This window comes from Lynx rufus, unplaced genomic scaffold, assembly GCF_022079265.1.
Source record: "Lynx rufus isolate CCGP_SWC_20201006 ecotype Redwood Valley unplaced genomic scaffold, mLynRuf1.p SCAF_6, whole genome shotgun sequence".
NCBI classification, from domain to species: Eukaryota; Metazoa; Chordata; class Mammalia; order Carnivora; family Felidae; genus Lynx; species Lynx rufus.
In genome coordinates this window covers 39,316,852-39,340,062 of record NW_025814878.1, presented here as the reverse complement: position 1 = coordinate 39,340,062, position 23,211 = coordinate 39,316,852, and the positions used below count along the sequence as shown (strand labels likewise).

At 41.6% G+C, this 23,211-nt stretch overlaps 1 protein-coding gene across 1 annotated transcript in view; it reads left to right on the top strand.

Moving 5' to 3' along the window:
* SLC35F1 (solute carrier family 35 member F1) overlaps positions 1 to 22,524 on the top strand; it is a 405,879-nt gene extending 383,355 nt beyond the window's left edge. Inside the window, exon 8 of the mRNA XM_047103324.1 lies at positions 22,300 to 22,524. Within this exon, the coding sequence (XP_046959280.1) occupies positions 22,300 to 22,524 (225 nt within the window). The remainder of the gene's footprint in view (positions 1 to 22,299) is intronic.
* The last annotated feature ends 687 nt before the right edge of the window (positions 22,525 to 23,211 follow it).

Below are 23,211 nucleotides of genomic sequence, written 5' to 3'. Positions count from 1 at the left end.
ATGCAGAATATTCCTTTTTGCTTGACATTTAAAATAGAAAATGGCTTACTTCACACATTTTGCTATTACCTTTTCAAGGTTTAATATTGCCACAGAATAGCTGTAATAAAGTTGAGAGTAATTGCATAAGTAGTGATTATTTTTTGTAGCTGCATCAAAATAAACATGAAAAACTGATAGAGAAGAAATGAACATTGTAAATTCTCTCTAAATTCCTTTTAACGCTCCCCCTTGGCCACTGGTCTATATGGTTCCCCACACTGAGCAGCCTGAAACCACAGGTGATCTTATTGGAAGAGTAACATTTTAGGAAAGTAAAGGCTCCATAAAACTTATATTCACACATCAGGAAAAATGTTTTTATCATCCAAATATGCACTACTAAAAAAAGGGGAGAGAGTAATTTCAGAATCACTTGTCCAAGAAGGCTACTTCAACTATTCCGGGTAATGTGATTCATGTGAATTTTTTAGAATTTCATCTGTATGTGTTCATTAGAAAACATTCTGCCTGTTTAGCCTCATCTTTATACCTGACTGATTTTTGTAATTGCTGTGAGTTGTTTTTGACAAGTAATCATAAAAGTTTCTTACATTGTCAACTGCCTATTCTAGCAATCCACATTACATCCTGTGAGGACAGGTGTAGAGTCCCATGATCCTCCCTGACCCATTCTGTCAGCCACTAAAAATTTCATCCCACATGTGCCAGTTTCTCTAACTGGTTTTGTTGTTCTTGTTGTTGTTGTTGTTGTTATAAGAGACTTGGCAAGAAAAGTTTAGTAACCTCGGATGTGGGTATAACTTAATAATACATGATTATACACTGAATCTCAAAGAACTTCGTTCAGCAAATATTTATTTATTCTATGCCTGCTATGTGCCAGGCACTGTTTGGGTGCTTAACTTTTCATTTATAAATAAAGATGACAAGAACACTAAAAATCACCAAGTGGATTAATGCAAAGGCTGAGATTCCAAACCACTGAAACTTGAATAGACCAACAATCTCAAGCATCCTTAATAGCTGAGTGCCAATGCCAGAGAGTTTGCAGAGGTTGCGTTAACGGTGGAATCTTTCATTAGCTGGGGATCAGGATCCGGAGCCAAGCAACCGTTGATCCTCTGCGGCCGTGAGCAATTTGAGTAATGCGACTGCCCTGGAGCAGCCAAGGCAGGCAGCCTCAGCCTGTGGCAGCCAGTGAGCATAACAGCAATAGTGCACAATCTTACTTATAAAAATACCCTCAGAGGCAGCTTGTTGTATTTCCTTTGGTAAGAACGGCATCTTCAAAGGCTATGATTTTTAAGTGCATAATACTAATTATAAATGGGAGATTTTGATTTTTTTATTATTTTTTTTAATTTTAGAGAGAAAGAGCCTGAGCAGGGGAGAGGGGAAGAAGGAGAGAGAGAGAGAGAGAGAGAGAGAGAGAGAGAGAACCTTAAGCAGGCACCATGCTCAGCACAGAGCCTGACACGGGGCCCGATCCCACCACCCAGGGATCATAACCTGAGCCAGACTTAAGAGTGGGGTGCTCAACCGATTGAGCCACCCAGGTGCCCCTAAATGGGAGGTTTTTAATTAATGCTTACCTTTTATGACTCTTTTCATATTTTTTAAACTGTCACTACTGAGTAAAGAATTGGAGAAATTGGCATCATTGAGGCCCCAAAGTATTTCACATGAAATACGGAGGTGATAGAGCAATGAATGTTTGAACTTGGTTTCCCCCTGCCTGAAAGCTTAGTACAGAGTCTTTTGAGAGCACCATCTTCCTAAATTAACTGGGGTAAGTGCTGCTAGCTTCTGCGGACAGGAGGCAATGCTCCCCATGTAGCCATTCGGAAACCCAGACTCCTTCCATGTTGTGGCTCTGCCATCCTCTAGGGCGGGGATTAACAAAGTAGGATCTGCAAGCCAGCCCCTTGTTTTCATAAATACAGTTTTATTGGAGCACACTCGTGCCCATTTCTTTATATATTAACCATGGCTGCTCTTACCCTACAACGACAGCATTGAGTAGTTGTGACAGACACTGTGTGACCCACAAGCCTAAAATATTTACCATCTAGCCCTTTAAGAAAAAGTTTGCCAGCCCCTGGGCTAGGTTCTTAGAGTTTCTATTGAGACAGCCTGGAGACTTTTATGGCTGTGTCTAGAGTAGTATACATAACCTCTTGCTCATTCTTTTGGCCAGAACTCAGTCACATGGCCACACCTAATCGCAAGGGAGGCTGGGAAATGTAGCTAAGCTGTTCATACAGGAAGGAAAGAATATAGGTTCAGTGAAGTAGCCAATCTCTGCCACATTAGCAATTCCCATTTACTAGAAATAGTGGAAGGATTAGACAAGTTGGGATAGATTGTGAGGCAGGTCCAGAACTGTAGCCAGAAGTCTGAATTCCTTTTACAAAAGTCTATTCATAAACTACACATCACAAATATTTTGAACTCACATTATCAGGACAAGCTGTAGGGAAAACAGAATGAGCTAGAAAGGTTGCAGAAGTTTCAAATGGAAAGGCTTGTGGTTGCACTGGAGCATAGCCAGGAAAAACCAGCTAGTTGTCTCCCAGGAGAATGCACGGGATGTGCTTGTCACTAGGTGCACAGTCCAGCCCCCTCCTACATACTCAGACACCTAATTTTGTCATCCAACCTGTATGTGTCCATCTTCCATTGTCTAGAAGATAAATGAGCTAAGCTCACAGAAGCAAGGCATCAGCTTGCTGAGATAAAGAACAAAGCTTGGCTCAAACCTAAAGGCTAAAGCAGAGCCACCCCTCCACACATCTTCAGGAGCTACCAAGACTAGTTTTCAACTCTGTAAGTGTTGAGAGTTTTTATGTACTCCCTTCTATGAAAGATAATACTGTCCCTCCCTCATTTCCTGACTTCTGTTGTACTGTTTTTATATTATCAATGATTTTAACAGTGCATTTTAATCCACATAATCTTTATGGGTTTTAAGCCATATTTCCATACTTAACTACATTTCCTATGTATACCACCAGTCCCTGAAACGCAGGCTCTTGTTTTCTGCATTCTTTATTTTGCCTTATGTCTTAGATTTTATCACTACTGCTATTGTTAGGAAGCAGGGCTGCTATGTACAGTTGTACAGGCTGTCCACAGTGAAATTTGTCCATTTCTAGGAAATACTTTACAACAGATGCTAGTCAAGTGCCTTGAAGAAAGAAAAAGTTCACAGTCACTGGAAAAGTGCCATTGGGCTGGCAGTGTGTCTGTCAGGAAGTGTTCACAGGGACTTGAACAGTATCTCCCAAGTCTTTACTTCCTTGAAGACATTTCTTATATTTATTTATATTCAAAGGGTAACTTTCCTAGGTTACATTTTCTTTTTCTCAGAACTTTATAGTTATTGAGATTTCTTTAGTTTAGTTTAGTTTTGTTTTGTTGAAAAACTGAGAACTATATCCAATCCTTTTCAGTCTTTTGAGTTACTGGATTTTATTGTTCAGTAGTTTGGGGGTTTCTCAAAAAAGGGCCTACAAGTGTCAGATCTCTGGGTTCTTTTTGTTTGAGAATGTCTCTGGTGTCTTTACACTTGTAGGTCAGCTTGGTCAGTGACCTGTTCCATTCCCAGGAGTACAATTCCTTGGTGGCCTTGAACTGCCTCCCCCACCCCCACCACCCCCACTGCCCAGTTCTCCTCAGAGCCTCAGATAATGGTAGATTCCAAGGCCTCCCCATCCCGCCTCCTTGAGAATATGAGGAAGTAGGAAAGGCTGTCTGTTCCTGAGAATGTTTCCTTGACTTTTCCCTGAGTTTGCCTAATCGCCATTTAATCTATTCTTTCCAAATTAGAGAGATCTGAAAGTAAGTATATCCACCAAAATGTGAACACAAGGCCAAGGGCAGATAGAATGGCAAAGTTGTTGCGTCAGGCTCCAGAGTCAGACAACCTGGGTGTTAATTTCAGCTCGCTCTCTACCAAAGGGACCCTAACTTTTTCATACCATAGGCCCCTTTGTTGGTCTGGTAAAGCTTAGAGATCCTTTTCACAACGTTTTCACATGTCTAAAATAAAATACTTGGCATTACAAAGCAGGCTGATTATATTAAAATAAAGTTAACAAAATATTTTTAAATGTGATGATATAGTAATATACAAATCACGGGATCTAGAAGCACACCTAATAACTACTGTCATTTCAAAGCAGTGATGAGTACAGATCTGGAATGATCTGCAGCAGTCGTCATATGCTATGAAAATATATGTGATTTCTGTTGGCAAAAATTCTAAGGTACTGCCGATACCAGTGCGGCTCATTGCTTACGTTTATAATGGAGAAATGTTAGATGACAGTTAGAGGTCAATGGAGATAAAAATCCAGGGTCTTTGTCTAGGTTTACAGCACCCCTGAATTCTATACAGGAACCCCGGACACTAGCCAGTTATACAGCCTCATGCAAAAGTTACTTAACTACTTTCATCTCTAGTTCCTCCTTCAGCAAATGGGGGTGATAATAGTAGATGCTGTGTAACTGGCAGCATCAGAGTTCCCGGTACAGAAATGAGTATAGAAATGTAAATCACTCACTGCAGTGGCTGGCACAGTGAACACTCAGTAAATAATGCCATTATTAAGGATGGTACACTTTTGAGGGCTTGTATTTTATGTTCCGCACACTTTCAAGTATTGCATAAATTACGTAGTGCTGAAACCATGTGCATACGTTATTTTTATAACCATAAAACGATAAAGTTGTTTCTATCCCGAAAATACGTAAAGCTAGCAATACCCTCTAATAAAAAGGAGGTCTAAATACGAATCTCTGCCATTGCAAGATGCGCCAGAAGTGTGACCAGACACTGATCGGAAGGTTTCAAGGGGTTTATTCTCAGTTTTAATAGACAAGCATGAACACAAAGGGGAAGTGCTTCTTTGTGTCTGTTTTCCTCATTATTTTCACGTAGCAAAACTCTTCGCTCATTACATTGCCAAGGACTAACTTAGTCACATGCCAGAGTCTCTTTCTCATTTAAATCGATTTGGGCTGTGGTTTTATTTTAAAAATAAATACATTGTAAACCATTCTGTGGAGCTTCATATTCAGGAAGGTAACTCAGTTGAGCTTGAATGTAAATTTGGTGAGTGGCTTTACGTCCAGTTCCTTCTCGATGCTGCATGGAACCCGGGCATTAGTGTGCAGAAGAGTAGCTGTGTGTAGTTGCTCTGTGGAGATCGGTCTCACAGAGAAAGCAGTTATTGATTGTACTGGTGTTTCCTTTGTATACTAACCAGTTCTACCTTTAGATAAAAGGACTGACCTTAAGTGAGAAGTAAGTACAAAGCTCCTGATGACAGAGTTCCCTTTCTGCTGGATCCTTGGTACAGCACCTAGCACAGCACCTGGTGCAGTATGTGTTCAGCAATTATTTATTCAGTACAAGGCTCATCTCTACAAGAAACATTAAAGGTTAAGCCTCACTTTTCTAGGCTGAACATTATCTAGGAATTTTCACATTAGAAGCAAAAAAGCTGTTGATCGATATGGACTCTTACATCTCCAGTGGATGCGACCAGCCGAAAAATAAAGAAAAAAAATAGATCCCACGATAGCAAGCCACTATTTTGATTCATTCTTTGATTGAATTGGTGGATTGCTTAGAGAACGTCTTCAGGTAACACGGAGCTTAGAAAACTGGTTCAGTGTCATAGTAACTATTACAGTATCGTGGGGGTGTGGAAGAATGGAGCTCGCAGCGGGGATTGAAAATTTGCAGAGAAATGTATTCTTTGTATAGGAAGAATCCTATGTAACATTCAGACATTCGTAAGTCATCCCACAGCGAAATTGTGAATTGAGTCATTATCACATACTATATTGCCATATCTATATTTATATTGTTTACATGCACAGAGGTCAGCAAACTGGTAAGAGATCAGATTATACATATTTCGGGCTCTGGAGGCCAGGCGGTCTCTGTCACAGCTGCTCAACTGCCATGGACATGGCTACCTTCCAATAAAACTTTACAAAACCAGGCAGCTGCCAGATTTGTTGGTTTACTGACACCCTATGTAAACCGTGACTGTCCTTGCAAACTTTTCACTAATCCTCAGCACCAGGAAACGACCATCTCCTCTGAAAGGTGTGTCATTAATAAAGCTACTGAAAGCTGTACGCAAAATGTTACAAATCTCTTTGCATTTCAAGTGTACAGACTTGCTTGTAAGGCTAATTGTAATAATTCTACCTAGTTTTAGCATTAAGCGGTGCATGCGCCTTCTGTTTCAGTTCTTGGTGGCATCTAAGGCCATATCTGTTAGTTTCGTTACAGGGATACCCACGGCATGCATTCAGTCCAGGGAAATGTCTTCAGTTTATTGGTTTGTTATTTGCATTTTGCACAGAGGCATGAGTGGGGTGCCAGTGCAAACCCGTGGCCCTGAGCGAAGATGTGAAAGGGAAGGGATATTAAAGTCATCACTTACAGAGAAAGATGAAGCAAAGGCATCTGTAGACATGAAGCGCATTCCAAAAGTTTCATATATATAATGTGCCTCAGAAGAACCGGCAATATCAGATAACAATAATATTATCAAATTAACTTTCCCAGAATCACATGTCCAGAGAAAAGAGGCCCTTATACACACAGGCTAGACAATAAAGGAGGTCATTTCCAAGTGACAAATCTCTTTACAGTTTGGTGATATCTCACTTTGCCCATCTCCCTCAAAACTATAGTCAGAGACATCATGGATGGTTATGGTCCTATCAGTTCATGGATATCAAATATAGAAGACAGCTCTCGATTCTGATTTTTTAAAATGTGTGTATATAGTAGTAACAAACCCAAAGTTCAAAATGTTTTTAAGCCTTAAGACATTAGATAATTTTATTTTTTTTAGTCTTTTTTTTTTTTAAATATACTTTATTGTCAGGTTAAATAACACACAGTGTATACAGTGTGTTCTTGACTCCGGGGGTAGATTCCCGTGATTCATCGCTTACATACAAATCCCAGTGCTCATCCCAGCAAGTGCCCTGCTCAGTGCCCATCACCCATTCCCCGATGCCCCGCCGACCCGTTGCATTAACCCTCAGTTTGTTCTCTGTGTTTAAGAGTCTCTTACAGTTTGCCTCCCTCTCTGTTTGAAATGATTTTTTATAACAAGTACAAAATTTAATTTAAAAGAGGAATAAGACACTAGCACTATTATTGAATGTCTATCACATTTGTGATAGCACATTATGGATTTTGAGGATTATACCATACTGTGGAAATGTAGTGATAACGATGTTGTAAGATTTTATTATGGAATAACCAAATATTCTGGGCGTGAATATTTTGGAATTAGAAAGTGAGTGTTGAGGGTTACTTAAGAGAAGGTGGAAGCTATTCATCAGGTACCAAACTTATTTAGAAAAAAATTATTAACTATTAAAACCATAATGTGATTTCCCTCTTGACATCTGCCACATCATGATATTATTTACAATCAATTACTCATCCATTTATTTTATTTTTCTGTCTTTCCTGCCATGACCAGGTACATGTGAGACAAAGAAATAAAGAATCCCAATATGGTTGTGGGAGAAGCTAATTTTTCATTTTGTCAAAGGTTCCCCCCCTTCACAGCCGTGATAATATTTCTTGGTGATTGTTTGTTTCTGTGAATTGAGAAAGAATAGCATCCAACTTCATCAATAATCCATTAAGGTTATTCCAAGATGTGTTGAATTAAAGTTGAGTCCTTCCCATATGCATAAATATATGAATTGCTTTCAGAAGCGTGAATGTAAGCAATAGAAGAACAAAAAGAATTATGTTGCAATGCAGTTAATGAAACAGTTGGGAGATGGGAAGAGAATTGGGTGGAGGGTCAAGGCCTTGGGCACTATGTCAGCTGTCACTACAAGATGGTGCCCTGAACACTCTATTGAACCTCCCTCAGCGCCAAGACGTTCATCATAGTACTCCGTACTTCTCTGAAGGTTGGTTTTTAAAAACTGATATGAGATGAAAATACTTTGGAGGAAGTTGACAGCAGCTTTGTTTGCTAAGATTACCATACTTACGCAGTGTTGTTATTAATTGTGCTTTCCTAAATATGGTTCTCTCCACATAGAATACTTCTCAGGTTGCAAGAATGGAGACTGCTGGAGAAATGGGAGAACTTTATAGATTAAACACTGGCAGGAATTATACCTACAACAACAAATAGTTTATGCTAGTACCATAGAAGATGTTAAGTGTACCTCCTCTCTGTTTAAAGAGATGATATGTGAAAATACGGGAAGAAATGCACCATGAGAAATGCTTAGAAAAAAATCACATACCCTCAGAATAGTCAGCTTCAGTAATTGAGATTCAGTCTTCATTTCTCTTTGTTGCTCCTCCTCTAAAATGTATTCTATTTCTATTGCCATCATCTTAGTTCAAACACCAGCATCTCTCATTTAGACCGTTGCAGTAGTCTCCTGGTCTGCCTGCTTCCACTTAATTCATCGCTACAATTAATCACCCACCAGCAGCCAGAGTGATCCTTTTATTTTTTTTAAGTTTATTTATTTATTTTGAGAGAGAGTGCACGTATGCGAGCGGAGGGTAGGGCAAAGAGAGAGGGAGAAAGAGAATCCCAAGCAGGCTCCACGCTGTCAGTGAAGAGTCTGGACTGCACTGAGCTGCACTGGAGCACTGGGCTCCATCCCACAAACCGTGAGATCATGACCTGAGCCCAAATCAAAAGTTGGACACTTAACCGACTAAGCCACCCAGGCGCCCCCAGAGTGATCCTTTTAAAACACCAATTAGACAGTGCTCTCCTCTGCTGAACACCCTTCTTTCTCATTGCATTTTGAGAAAAATTTAAATGCCATGCTGACCTCTAAGGGCCTACACACTGTTCCTGAGTAGCCTACGCTTTTATGGCTCCAACCTCCACTCTTGGCACTTGCGCACCATATTTTGTTTCCCTTTAAAAGGGGGGAATGCGGCGCCTGTGTGGCTCAGTGGGTTAAATGTCCGACTTCGGCTCACGTCATGATCTCGCGGTTTGAGAGTTCGCCCCCCGCGTTGGGCTGTGTGCTGACAGCTCAGAGCCTGGAGCCTGCTTCAGATTGTGTCTCCCTCTCTCTCTGCCTCTCCCGAGCTTGTTCTTTCTCTCTCTGTGTCTCAAATAAATAAATGTTAAAGAAAAAATTGAAAAAAAAATTTTTTTACATTTATTTCTTTTTTGAGAGACCTAGAGAGACAGAGTACAAGTTGGGGAGGGCCAGAGGGAGAAGGAGACACAGAATGTGAAGCAGGCTCCAGGCTCCGAGCTGTCAGCCCAGAGCCCGACATGGGGCTCGAACTCACAAGCCGTGAGATCATGACCTGAGCCGAAGTCGGAGCTTAATCGACTGAGCCACCCAGGCACCCCAAGAAACATTTTTAAAATGGGGAAATAATCATAGCTTCCTCATGAGTTATTAGGAAGGCAAATAATGTAAATCCCATTAAACAGCACCTGGTACACAGAATGCACTCAACTATGAATTACTACTAAGTGTTAGACATCAGCGACATTGGCTATCCTTCTAGTTATAGAACTGTGCCCTTTCCTCCTTGGGACCCTTGCTCTTGATGTCCCCCTGCCTGGACTTGCTCTTCTCCAGGGCCTCCCATGGCTGTTTCTGTCTCAACTTCAGTGCCTCATCTGCAGAGAACACTTCCCTCACGATCTAAGTAGCTTCCACCAGACTCTCACGTCACCTGTCACCTGTTGGTTTCCTTCATAGTGTTTCCTAAAATCACATTACAGATTAATTCCTTCTAATGTTTTCAGTCTCATCTCCCACAACAGACTGGAACCTAGGAATGGCGTTATATCCAACATATTTATCATTGTATCCTCAGCTCATGAAATGGTAGAAACTCCATTCCGATGGACAATGAAGTGATAGCTAGGGTCTCGGCTCACAGTTAAGCTAAGTTACTGAATGAATAATTCATTGCTGAGTCTATTAGTTCTATATGGCTGCTGTAACAGATTACCACAAACTTGGTGGCTTAAGACAACAGAAATTTATTCTCTCACAGTTCTGAGGACCAGAAGACCAAAATCTGTTTCAAGGGGTGTGCAGCTGCACCCCAGCAGACTCTAAGCCTAGGGTGGGTGATGGTCCAGTGAGGCCAAAGGAAAGACCCAGAGACAGTGATCAAGAGGTAGGTTTGTTGGGGGAACCTATGCCCAGGGAACATCTGCTGTTGGGATCTATGTGCAGCAAGTGCTTGTATCACAGCAACTTAACCCAGCAACTATCAGTAGCCCTTTCCTTCCTCGCATGGGCCAGCATTTCCGAAACATCAAGGTGTGCCACGTGGGCACTCCTCATTACGGGAGGGATGCTCCAGGTTGGCCACCTCCAAAGCACCTGACCTTGAACACTGAACAACACATTCTGCTTTACATTCTGCTTGCTGGGAATGTAGAGGGAGGACAAGATCTCTACGTTTTCAAGATGGTGATTAACAGGGGCATTCAGGATGTGCTTGTACCAACTGGCCGTCCAGCCTGTACCATATACCTGGCCAAAATTCAGCAGTTATGCTCCATCCAGAGTCTCTTGGGGAGAATCTGTTCGCTGCCTCTTCCAGCTGCTGTGGTGGCCTTCATTCCTGGGCTTATGGCTACATATCACTACAGTCTTTAAGGGGAGCATCTCCAAACTCCCTCTGCTGTGTCTTCTCATATCCTTCTTCTCTGTGTGTCTAATCTCTCCCTCTGCCTCCCCTCATAAGATACACGTGATTGCACTCAGGGCCCACCTGAACCTAGCTATGTTAGTGTGTGCTCAGGCCTCCATAACAAAATACCACAAGCTGGGCAGCTTAAACAGCAGGGATTTATTTCTCACAACTGGAACCTGGAAATCCAAGACCAGGGTCCAGCAGGGTTCAATTTCTGATGAAAGCTCTCTTCCTGGCTTGTAGACGTCCACCTTCTCAGTATGTCCTCACTTGGCCATTTCTCCATGTGTATGTGTAGAGGTGGGGGAGGTGGGAGAGAGAGCTCTCTGGTGTCTCATAAGGACACTAATTCACTAATTCACCTTTATGACCTCATTTCACCTTAAATACTTCCATAGAGGCCCCATTTCTAAATATAAGACACACTGGGGGTCATGGCTTCAAAATACATATTTAGAGGAGTGGACATGATTCAGTCTGTAGAGCCCAGGATAATCTATCACCTCAAAATCTTTAACTTAATCATATCTGCAACGACCCTTTTTCAACTGAAGTAATTAACATTCAAAGGTTCCAGGTATTAGGATATGGACGGGTGCCACTTTTCAGCCTACCACACCGAGGAAGCAAAAGGAATTGCTAAACTTACATATACTTGTAGGTTCTCAAAGATGGTTTGTGCTGACAGGGGGTGGTTGCTCCAAATTAATAAAGTAAGGCAGAATAGAAACTTATGAGGATTCCTGTGACTTATGTAATTACACATCATTGTAAGAGAGCTCAACATGAAAATAAGTTCAAACACTGAGCCTATAAACCAAGGGTTTATTCTTTGCATTGACAAAAAACCTTCCACTCCAGATGGATTGATTGCTGTTGCCAATTCCATAAATGCATTTGCAATTCAATTTGATTCATGCTGACCTTTTCAGAAAGAACTATTGAGGAAATTTTCAAATCTATCTGTGCTTTAGCATTTACTCTTTGTGATGTAAAGCTAACAATAGCTGACATTTATTGAACATTTACTATGTGCCAAGCACTGCACCAAAAATTTCATATATGTGAAAATATATATATATTTATGAAATATACATATTATGAAAAGTTTCATACACACACACATACACTTCATTTAATGCTCACAACAGCCCCATGTGGGAAGTATTATTATCTTTAGTTAACAGACGAGTGACCAGAGGCCTGGAGAGTTAAGGAACTTGTCCAAGACCACAGAGCAAGAAAGTGGCAAACAGAGATGCGAACCTCACCATTCTCACCAGAGCTCATTCTGTGAGGCCCTGCTTGATATTCCCTGGAAAATATCATTAAATATTCCATTTCTAAAACTTGCCATGGAGAGAAATCGTTATGAAAGGTTTACATCAGCATTAAGACCTTTAGTATAACCAGATTTTCCTTTTGTCAATTACATTAGGGTTCTCCAAAGACCTAGAACCAATAAGACATGTGTGTGCTTATGTATCTTTCTCTGTCTCTATCTCTAAGAGGGCCAGGACAGCCTGGGGTTGGGTGATCCAACTTCATTGCTGAAGGGTCTGGGCCCTTTAGTGCCTGGATTGGGTTGTTGAAGTTTCCCATTGACTGTAATCACAGGCCATGGTGATACTAAGGAATGCCTAGGGATCTCGTGTATTCCAGACATATTATTCCTTACCTTCGTCATGAAGTAGCAGCCCAATTTCCCTTGGAAACCCAGATCAATCACCCCAGCCAGCACAGCGACGAGAACTCCCTTCTTTGTTAACTGAGAAGCATGAAGAGCCCAAAGCAGTTGGGTGGCAGTCTTCACTTTCAATTCAGTGGAATGATTGTTGTGTCTCCTGGTAGCAGTATTCCTCCCTTTGGAACTAAGACTTTTAGATCAGCAGAGCAGAACGGTGCAGTAACAGGAAGCAAAAATTTTACTAGTGGATCACTAGGGGAAATAGGACAGGGTGCCACTCCTATTTCCGCCTCGAGATTCATTGTACCGGAACAGTTCTGTGACATAAGTTGAGCTGCAACACTACCACTTCTATAAACTCAGTATGTTTCACTGGCTTTCAATTTCAGTCTCCTGTAAAATCACTCCAAACCCCATGTGCACCCCTGTGTTGTGTGGAGGGAAAATAGATGTCTGATGATGCAAGAGTCCGAAGGAATGCGGGAGTGAAGGCCACTGCTCAGCGTCCCTCACACACAAATGTAATCCCTTTTTGACTAGTGATAAGAAGAAGGAAGCACAGAAAGGTGACATAAATGAGGCATCTAATGGCCTTTGTTGTAACTGAGCCTATAATTAAACACTCCCACAGAGTAGGCCCCTTTTATTCCACTTCTGGCTTGGCTATTCTGGTCTTCTTTTGCTGGACTGCCGAGAATAGAAATCTGCATGAATGAGGATTTCTATCAGTTCATCAAACCAAGTGAAAATGTCTGTTTGTCATATAAAAGATAATGTCAGAAATCCATTTTTAGCTCCCTGTTGCTGTACTCATGTGTGAAATTACTCACAGGGGAAGATATTTGCCCGTAAAAGAACCCTTATTGGCCTTGGATGTGATTGGCTGCACAAATTATACTGCCAGATGAATTGGTTTTGCAAATCAAACAGAAGGCCTCATAAACTGAACTGGGATCACAGTGCGGGGCACAGCCTTGCCCTGTGATGGTGTCAGGGCCCTGTTTGCTGCTTCTCTCCTTAGCAACATGATGGCTGGAGGATAAGTTGTTCTCCAAGTATGTAAATCTTTGCAATTCCTTGGTTTGTTGAAATAGAGAGACCATTTGGTATTTTGACTGAGGTACTCATTGATTTATTTTCCGTCTTGATTAGATTAGCATGAATTTGGGGTTATTTTCTATCTCCTTTGGAGAAAGAATGGGGAAGGAGGGATTGAGGTCAGTACTGCTGGTCTCTGGAAACAACTGATTTTAGCGTTTGTCAGTAGATTGTGTGCCGTGCCCACATTTGGTATTTTCCCATGCTATGACTTATGACTTAGAAGAAAGAAATCGTGCAATATTTAGCGAGAGATTTAGCCCTTTTTTTCTTGGAAAAAAAAAAGAAAAGGAATGAGGAAAAAAGAGAATGAGGAAGAATAAGAGGAGGCAAGAGCAGGAGACAGAGCAACAATAGGCAGGTCTGAAGAATTTGAAAAAGCTCTGTCCTCTCCAGGCAATTTATTTCCAGTTCTGTAAACTCAGAAGACAAACTTTTGTTTTTTCAATACTCTTAATAATAATAAAAATGATCTTGTTAGTTCAGTGCAGAGCCAAAATTAGGAGGTCAAGCATCAACTTGTTTATGTGGGCATTTCAGTGGAGCCAAGTCTGTCTAGTTGCCTTGCCCTGAATAGCAACTGGCTCAGACCCAGCAGCAATAAATCAGGAACAGGGGAGAGCCTTTCCTTGCAGGAACCCAAGCAGGCCACGGCTTACAGCCTGCCCAGCCAGGACCAGCCTCCCCTGCTTCTGCTCCCCACCGTGGCACTCCCAAGCTCCAAGTGTGATCCCCAACCCGCTGAGACACACACAGCTGCTGAGAGATGAGTTGTCCTTGGTGAGCTGTCCTCTCTCGCTTCTCCACCCCAGGACTCTCAGCGGATTGGTTGTTGCCCAAAGGGTCCACCCTGCAATTTACATATCAAGTGGGAACCCAAGAGACCTTGGATGCCCCTTTTAGTTATAAAAGCCAGTTTTCTCAACCCGTAATATTTGGATTTAAAAATTTCACTATGGCAGCATTGTATTTCATTGTGATTCACTCTTAACTAGCATTTTGCATTGCTTAGTCACTGATGAATCTTTTTTTTTAAATATGAAATTTATTGTCAAATGGGTTTCCATACAACACCCAGTGCTCATCCCAACAGGTGCCCTCCTCAATGCCCATCACCCACCCTCCTGTCCCTCCCACCCCCCATCAAACCTCAGTTTATTCTGTTTTTAAGAGTCTCTTAGGGTTTGGCTCTCTCCCTCTCTAACTTTTTTTTTCCCTTCCCTTCCCCCATGGTCTTCTGTTAAGGTTCTCAGGATCCACATAAGAGTGAAAACATGTGGTCTCTGTCTTTCTCTGTATGACTTATTTCACTTAGCATAACACTCTCCAGTTCCATCCACGTTGCTACCAAAGGCCATATTTCATTCTTTCTCATTGCCACGTAGTATTCCATTGTGTATATAAACCACAATTTCTTTATCCATTCATCAGTTGATGGACCTTTAGGCTCTTTCCATAATTTGGCTATTGTTGAAACTGCTGCTATAAACATTGGGGTACAAGTGCCCCTATGACTGACGAATCTTTAAACTAGTATGGAACCTAGAACCGCCAGTCTGCGTCATCTGGTTTTCTGTTGGGAACAAAATTGGCTTATTTGTTCTCATCCTAGAAATCATGATTAGATGTGCCAGTTGGTCTAACTTTATATGTGCATTTTCTATCACAGGGTATGGAACTACAGGGGGAAGTATACTGTTCTACATGGCAGATCATTCAGGAGAGTTTTCACAAACTTAACTAAAAGTCTCATTTTTCCCAGGCATGACTTGCCACTGAAATTGCCAGGCCTTCTCCCTGCATAGAAACTCTTCCCTACAGCTTTGGAACCTCACACTTCCCTGCCTGTGCTGTCTAACCTTGGGAATGACCAGTCACTGCCCTTTATTGTTCTAGTTACCTATGGTTGCATTGACTTCTGAAGCAACTGCTAAGTTTGCACATTCCCAGACTCTACCTTCCTAAGTATTTTCTGCTAAAGAGTTAAAAATGTGGAAAGGTTTAATTACATCTGTATCTGTTTAAAAGAATAAATGTGGGGGTGCCTGTGTTGCTCAGTCGGTTAAGTGTCTGACCCTTGATTTTGACTCAGGTCATAATCTCACGGTCTTGACATTGGGCCCCGTATTGGGCTCCATGCTGAGTGTGGAGCCTGCTTGGGATTCTCTGTCTCCCTCTCTCTGCTCCTCCCCTCTCCCTCAAAATAAATAAATATACTTAAAAAAAAAGAATAAACTTAATTAAGAACTAGAAAGGAAATCATTATTGTAGCCACATATCTTTTGTTAGCCTTTGTATATGTGAAAAGCCATGTGTAAGGACACTTAGAAATATCCTTGAATTCATTTGTAAGCAGCTTCCTTATGCGGTTCAGAAACCACTTTCAACTCTTAACCATTATCATGCTTCCAAATGGAATGCCTCTTTCAACAGCAGACTTGCATCCAGCTGGGGCAAGACAACAGGTCTATTTAAATTTTAGCAATAATGCCTTCAAGATAAGACATGACCTGACATATTGGTATTTCCTTCTTCCATACTTTATGGATAGCCTTAGAAACACATGAGGGTTTGAAAATGTTGTCCTTTGCTCACCGACCATACATGAGTAGACTTCAGGGATAGTGGTCTTTCACCTACCCAGCTTCTGTCAAGCAAAGTTCAGAAGGCAGGTCCTATCAGGTCAACAGTAGTGGCTCACAGGTGTGTGTGTGTGTGTGTGTGTGTATGTGTGTGCGCACACACACACACACAAAATGGGAGACATAGAGAGAAAGAATACATACTGGGTGGATAATTTAGAAAAGAATTACTACTTTTTAGGGTTTCCAGTTATATGCATTCCCCTTTCCTCCTGGCTAGTGAGAAATTTTCTTTACCTGTATCTCTTTTCTTTCTAATTTGACCTTATTTTCTCCCTCTTTCCAGTTGAATTTCTCTGAGGTTCCTTAGCTCTCCAAGTTAGATCTAAATCGGATCTACATTTAAATCTCTCCTTTTTTGTCAAATAACTCCAGGAGCTTTACCCAAATCTCATTTCCCTGTACCCCAGTTTCCTAGGAAACCTCCCCAGCTACTCTTTTCCAGGTCTTTCTTCTACAAATCACAAGTGACAGTTTCTTTTTTTCCATTCAATCTTTGTTTTCTCCTGGGGCTAGAAGCACCATACATCTCCCTGTAAGAACTAAAAGAATCTTTTAACTTTGCATTATCTATTAAATAAAAATTAGTTCTGATCATCTATAGGCCCAGGTGCAGTCATTGAGCAAAAATGACCAGAACCCCGCATCAGGAACCTTAGAGAAGCTACATTACACAGAAGCATGCACCATAAGTACACTCCCCAGGAAAGAAGGAAGTGGCAGGCCCATCATATAGAAGAGGGTGGTACATAAACTCAGTAAAAGTAGAGCTTCAATCCAGAGTCTCTTCATCCTTGAAACCTTATGCCTCTCTGAGGATTGCCCATGTTCTTCTCTGCTCACCCGGCCATCTTTTTGGTCAAGCTAGAAAAGGAAAGATGCTTTTGAAAATTGCCCTCTTCCTCACCTATTCTAGTTGGTATATTTATAAATGTGCCTTGAAATGGCTTTCAAACCATGTGGTTCTCTACTTGTAGAGGCCTGAGACTCATTAGAGTCATTAGTTTGTTAAAACTCTGCTTAGATGTTTAATACCACAGCCAAAATAAAAATTTGTTCTGTCCTTAACTGATGTGTTGAATATCCCATTAGCTAAATAGTAATCATACTGAGATGCCATCTGGCTGAAGCTAGGTTTAATCCCTAGCTGGAGGTTGAGGAACTTTGTACAGTTTTACCATCAGCCTTCCAAGCCACCCCCTTCTGGACAATGGCTTGTGTCCCAGTCAAATTGCTTTAAGCAACACACAGGCATTCTTGTGATGCACCATGAGTGCTTTCTGACCCTTGTTAGCAAAGAGACCCAGCAGGATGGGAAAAAGACAGCAGCAAAGTAAACAGTGTGTGCAGCACAATGATGTTGATGCAGGCCTGTCCTTTCTCAGCTTCTCAAAGCTCCAAGTCGGATAAAATGCACATGAAGTGCGTCCACAGCACAGAACATTTAAGCGTCTTCTGATGGGCTGCAGTTGGCTGGGGGAGGACCACGAAGGACACTTCAGACAGCAGCCTGTGCTCTTCAGTGGGGACAGCAAGCCTCCACCTGAACCTTTCCCTCTGTGTAACTCGGAGATGGCTTTCGGGCCTCCTCCGGTGCCCAGGGAGGTCCTAGTTCTCTTTGCCTAGGCAATTAGGCATGAGTACTTCTTTGTAGTAAATGAGTTAAGCAGTCTAGAATATACAGAATTTTTGTTTGACTGATTGGTTTCTTTAAAAGAATGCTCTCTCAGGATAAGTGCAGTATCCAAAACTGGGAATCAGCCTATTAGGTACCCTGATTCAATTTTCTTTCTTCTGTCAATCTATAAAGAGAAAAAATGAACTTTTTTCTTATGTTTAACCTTTCTGTCATTATTTCTATTATTCAGTATTTATCCAGATTAATCATAATGCATGTCTTTCTGGTCTCAATTTGGGCTTGTGTGCTAAATAAGACTTCCTCTCCCATCTATTAATAAAAACTCTTGGGTGACTTCCAAGGTGCCTCTGTCATATAAAATCCCATGCTATCTATATTTTGAACAATTTTAGGATGAATTCTGCACAAATTAAGTGGAAATGCTTTGGAAGTAAAATATGTGCTGTCGTTCTAAAGCTACGTCGCAGGAAAACACTGTGGAGTGGATTTATCATTCCACTTGATGGTTCCATGTTCAGAAGAGGGACGACTTAGGTGTTTGTTCCTACAATGGCAAAAGCATTAGCTTTACAAAGATGAATTTTTAAGTACTCATCATATCGATCAAGTCAGACTATGGGAAACTGAAACCAGAAGTTGAGAGGAATTCAAATCCTTCTTGCAGGATACCGTGCATGAGATCTTTCCTGTTCCTCCCCTACATTGCCAAGTCCTCTCCACCACGAGTCTATGAGACCTCTTGTGCCAATCCACTGATCAGCAGCCCCCCTCTTCTACCCAGACTCTTGCATTGTCCTCCCAAATCGTTGTCTTATCGCTCTCCCCTGACTGACCCCAGATTTGAAGACGACTTTTGGAGTTAATGATTAAGAGTCAATACTATGACTTCCCTTTCAACAAGTTTCTGCTTGCCATTCTATGTAGGAGAAATGACACTCGAGGGGCGCCTGGGTGTATCAGTTGGTTGAGCATCTGACTCTTGATTTCGGCTCAGGTCCTGATCTCACGGTTTGTGAGATAGAGCTCCCTGTCAGACTCCGTGCACTGACAGTGCAGAGCCTGCTTGGGATTCTGTCTCTCTCTCTCTCTGCCTCTTCCCCAGCTCATGCTGCTGTCTCTCTCCCTCTCAAAAAAAAAAAAAAAAAAAAAGAGGAAGACATTGGATTATCAAATTCAAAGTTAAAAAACGTGAAGTACACCACTGGAACAGGCTGACTTTTTCTTGTTTGTTTCTTTAGTCTGACACTTCACCGTAATTAAATTCATTCACTCACTCAAAATAAAAACAAAGAGCAAATAGCACTTCGTGGATGCCTACCCTGTTCCAGGCTCTGCACTTGACACTGGTCAAGGAAGACGCAGTCCCACAGTTAAGGGAGAAAGGCAATTTAATCAATGATTACATAAGAGTGTTACATATATGGTCATTGAATATAAGATAATGCTATAAACAATAATGACAAAACAGTAATAATGACAACAAAGGTAACAGGAACTGAATGCATGTGAGGTAGGCGTCAGATAAGTGCTTTATATGCTTTATCTAGTTTAATCTTTACAGCCACTCTGTATGGCTGTACAATTATTATCCCCACTTTACTGATAAGGAAACTTGGACCTGAGAAGGTTAACATACTTCTCCAAAATGACAGCTAGAAAGTAGCAAAGCTAGGATTGGAATCCAGTTTGTGATTAGAAAGCAGCTCTAACCTCAGAGGCCCCTTTGATAATCTCTCCGCCTCTGTCTGCCACAGCCGACTCAGGCCTGAGACCTGCAAGGCTCTTCGCTTCAGACTAGGGTCATGTGAGTGGAGTTTGAAAATGGAAGTCATTAACGAAATATTTGAAATGATTATAAAGTTGGGAACAAACCGATTTCATTTGCCAGAGCTGGGGGTAAAGATTGTAGCTCTCAAATGTAGAATTTCAGGAAGCAAGTTTAGGGGTAAATAGGTTTTCTGAGATCAACTAAAACAGTCCTGAGCGGTCTTCTTTTCCTCCCATTTCATTTTGCCAACAAATTTGTGAATCAAAGAATAAATTTCTTTTCATTGGGAGAAATGGAATTGATTGTTCAAGCTAATTAATTAAGTGAAGCTGTTACTACAGGCTGAGTCTAGTCTATAAATCTGAGGAAGGATTATGATATGGTTTGAATATGAAGAATAAAGGAATTAAAAGGCAGGGTGAGGCAAGGGATATAGGAGTACTTGATGCATAGGGGCACTTGTACCCCAATGTTTATAGCAGCACTCTCAACAATAGCCAAATTGTGGAAAAAGCCTAAATGTCCATCAACTGATGAATGGATAAATTGTGGTTTATATACACAATGGAGTACTATGTGGCCATGAGAAAGAATGAAATATGGCCTTTTGTAGCAACGTGGATGGAACTGGAGAGTGTTATGCTAAGTGAAATAAGCCATACAGAGAAAGACAGATACCATATGGTTTCACTCTTAAGTGGATCCTGAGAAACTTAACAGAAACCCATGGGGGAGGGGAAGGAAAAAAAAAAAAAAAAGAGGTTAGAGTGGGAGAGAGCCAAAGCATAAGAGACTCTTAACAACTGAGAACAAACTGAGGGTTGATGGGGGGTGGGGAGGAGGGGAGGGGAGGTGATGGGCATTGAAGAGGGCATCTTTTGGGATGAGCACTGGGTGTTGTATGGAAACCAATTTGACAATAAATTTCATATATTTAAATAAATACATAAATAAATAAAGTATTAATATTGTTAAAAAAAAAAAGATAGGGTGAGGAATGAACTAGAAAGACAATCAGAAAATGGTCTGAGGGTGCCTGGGTGGCTCAGTCGGTTAAGCCTCTGCCTTCAGCTCAGGTCATGACCTTTCAGTTCTTGAGTTCAAGCCCCGTGTCGGCCTCTGCACTGACAGCTCGGAGCCTGGAGCCTGCTTTGGATTCTGTGTCTCCCTCTCTTTCTCTGCCCCTCCCCCACTTGCACTCTCTCTCAAAATAAATAAATAAACATTTTTAAAAAGGAAAAGAAATGGTCTGTAGTCTTAGCTACCTTGGTGTTGCTAAAGAGAGAGAGAAGGAGGGGGTAGAGGGAAGGAAGCAGAGAGAAGGAGGAGGAGGAGGCAGAGAAGGGGAAGAGTTGAGGAGGAACAGTAGCAGGGAGGAGAAAGAGTTAAAAGAAAAACAGAAAAACCACCACAGTGGCAGGGGCTCTTAGCCTCAGGGCTGTCTTCCAGGAGCCATTTTCCTGACTGACTTTTCCACTGCAGCTGTCTTTCAAGGATTATAGCCTTGCATTTACTTTATAGACTCTCTGGATCTTCTTCCTGTTCTTCTATGAGCTTCCAATTAATTTTTGTCTTTTTACCAGTTTTTAGTTCTTTTAGACTAAAAATAAAAATAAAATAGGAAACCCAATCAAATTGGTCTTCTGTTGCCCCATGGATACAGCCCGTGGTCAAGACTGCAACAATAGCTCTTGACTAAAATAAGATTGGGCATTCACAGCTGCATTGTATTTTGTCTACCGGTACCTCTGTGTCTCCACTGAGACGATTAAGTCCTTGAGCCATATGTTTTCATTTCTCTTTCCCCAGCATGTAGTTCCATGCGTGATAGAGAAGGGCATACAAGAAACTATTAGTTGAACGAACGCATGAATGAATGAACGAATGAATGAAATAGAAATGGCAGCACTTGTATTGCTACCTTACTCTTCCCCAGTAATTATTCAAGCAACTACGTCCAGTGTAACTACTCAAGGAGGCCCAGAAGTTGTAATTTTTCAAAAACATATATGAATTTTCAGGCACTTGTATAAACCAGTGTTTTCTTTTTTCTCTCTCAAATCTCTATGAATTGTCAAGCAAATACTTTAGGAAGTACCATGCTACATAAACAGCTCTGCTTGGTTGTTGTCAGATTAGTAGAGCAAGAATGGAATGTTATAGTGTTTCTTGCCATCCAAGGATAATCTATTCTTGCAAAGATAGTTACGAAAGTTAATAACAGTTCCTATAGGGAAGACAAATAGTGTCTGAATTGGATTAAGGCACAATAAGAGTGCCCAATACAGTTGTGTCAGGGAGGGGTTTGGTATTTATGGCTTCATTACAACCTTAAATGGAATATCTCTATTTCTTCTGGGTTTAATGAAGCCAGAAACAACCGCTTTGTTGAGTGATACTGGAGTTTGAGGCTTATTGGGGTTTGGGGGGGGTTGCTTTTAACTTGACTTATTTTAATTCACGCTTAACTAGCTCTCCCGCATCAGGTACTCAGACTGGCACTTTAAGGACAATTAGCTAAATGTTCCTCTGTGTTCACCACAGAGCCGAGAAAAAAGATAAGGAGAATCAATAAGACCAAGCCAGTTTAGGACGAGAACTAAGTGACGAATTCACTTTCCGTCAAGAGCATTGGCCAACTCATCAAGCTGCCTGTTCTGGGAGGAAATGCTCTGCTGTCCTCCCTCTGTGCCTCATTAATGTGGGAATGGTTCTGCTCTGACTGCTCAGTGACTTTGCTGTTGTGTTACCTAGTTTTCAGGACTGTATCTCCTGTCCTTCTTCACCATCCTCATCGGGCTGGTGCTCTACTCCTCCACCTCCACGTACATAGCCCAGGACCCCCGAGTGTACAAGCAGTTCCGCAATCCCTCGGGACCCGTTGTGGACTTACCAACCACAGCTCAGGTGGAGCCTTCGGTCACCTACACCAGCCTGGGCCAGGAGACCGAAGAGGAGCCCCACGTTCGCGTGGCCTAGGATGCGGCCCTCCCTGCCCCCTGCGGTCAACTCAGCGGCCGTGTGTTCGCCCTCCATCTCTGTATTGTACATAGAGAAAGGTATTTATTAGGTGCGGTTTACACAGGTGGACTGCAAGGTAGCAAATCCGAAAGCCTATAAAAGGCACGAGCTGAAGATCACCGCAGATACGGGCTCCCATCCACCTGACTTAGAGAGATGCCTAGCTAGTGTGTATCCCGACCACAACCCTCCTGCATTAATTACTGTGAAAACTTTTGAATTAAAAGCAAGTATTATTATTATTTGTATTATTATTGTTACTGTTATTACACTAACTTTCAGGAGACTGTTTTGTACTCCTGATGAGAACTATTGCCAGACCCACATGTAGTTAACATAAATCCCACTTTTCTATGGCAAGTCACTTTTTAAGAATCATACTTTATTTTTTTGCACAGTCTATATGAGTGCTGCATGCCACAGGAGCTCCATCCCTGAGAAGTTTCCTTATCCTAGGGACCTGGTGGCTAATGGTTTCCTCTGTTACCTGTTGGATTGCCTGCTCAATAAGTATTTTGTGCTGTGACCATTGTGGGGAGGGGCAACTGACCATATAATTCTCTATTCTAGGAATAGATATAAAGCAAACACTTTAGCCTTTTTATATTTCACTCTCTGACTACTCCAGGCCATTGCCTTTTGTTG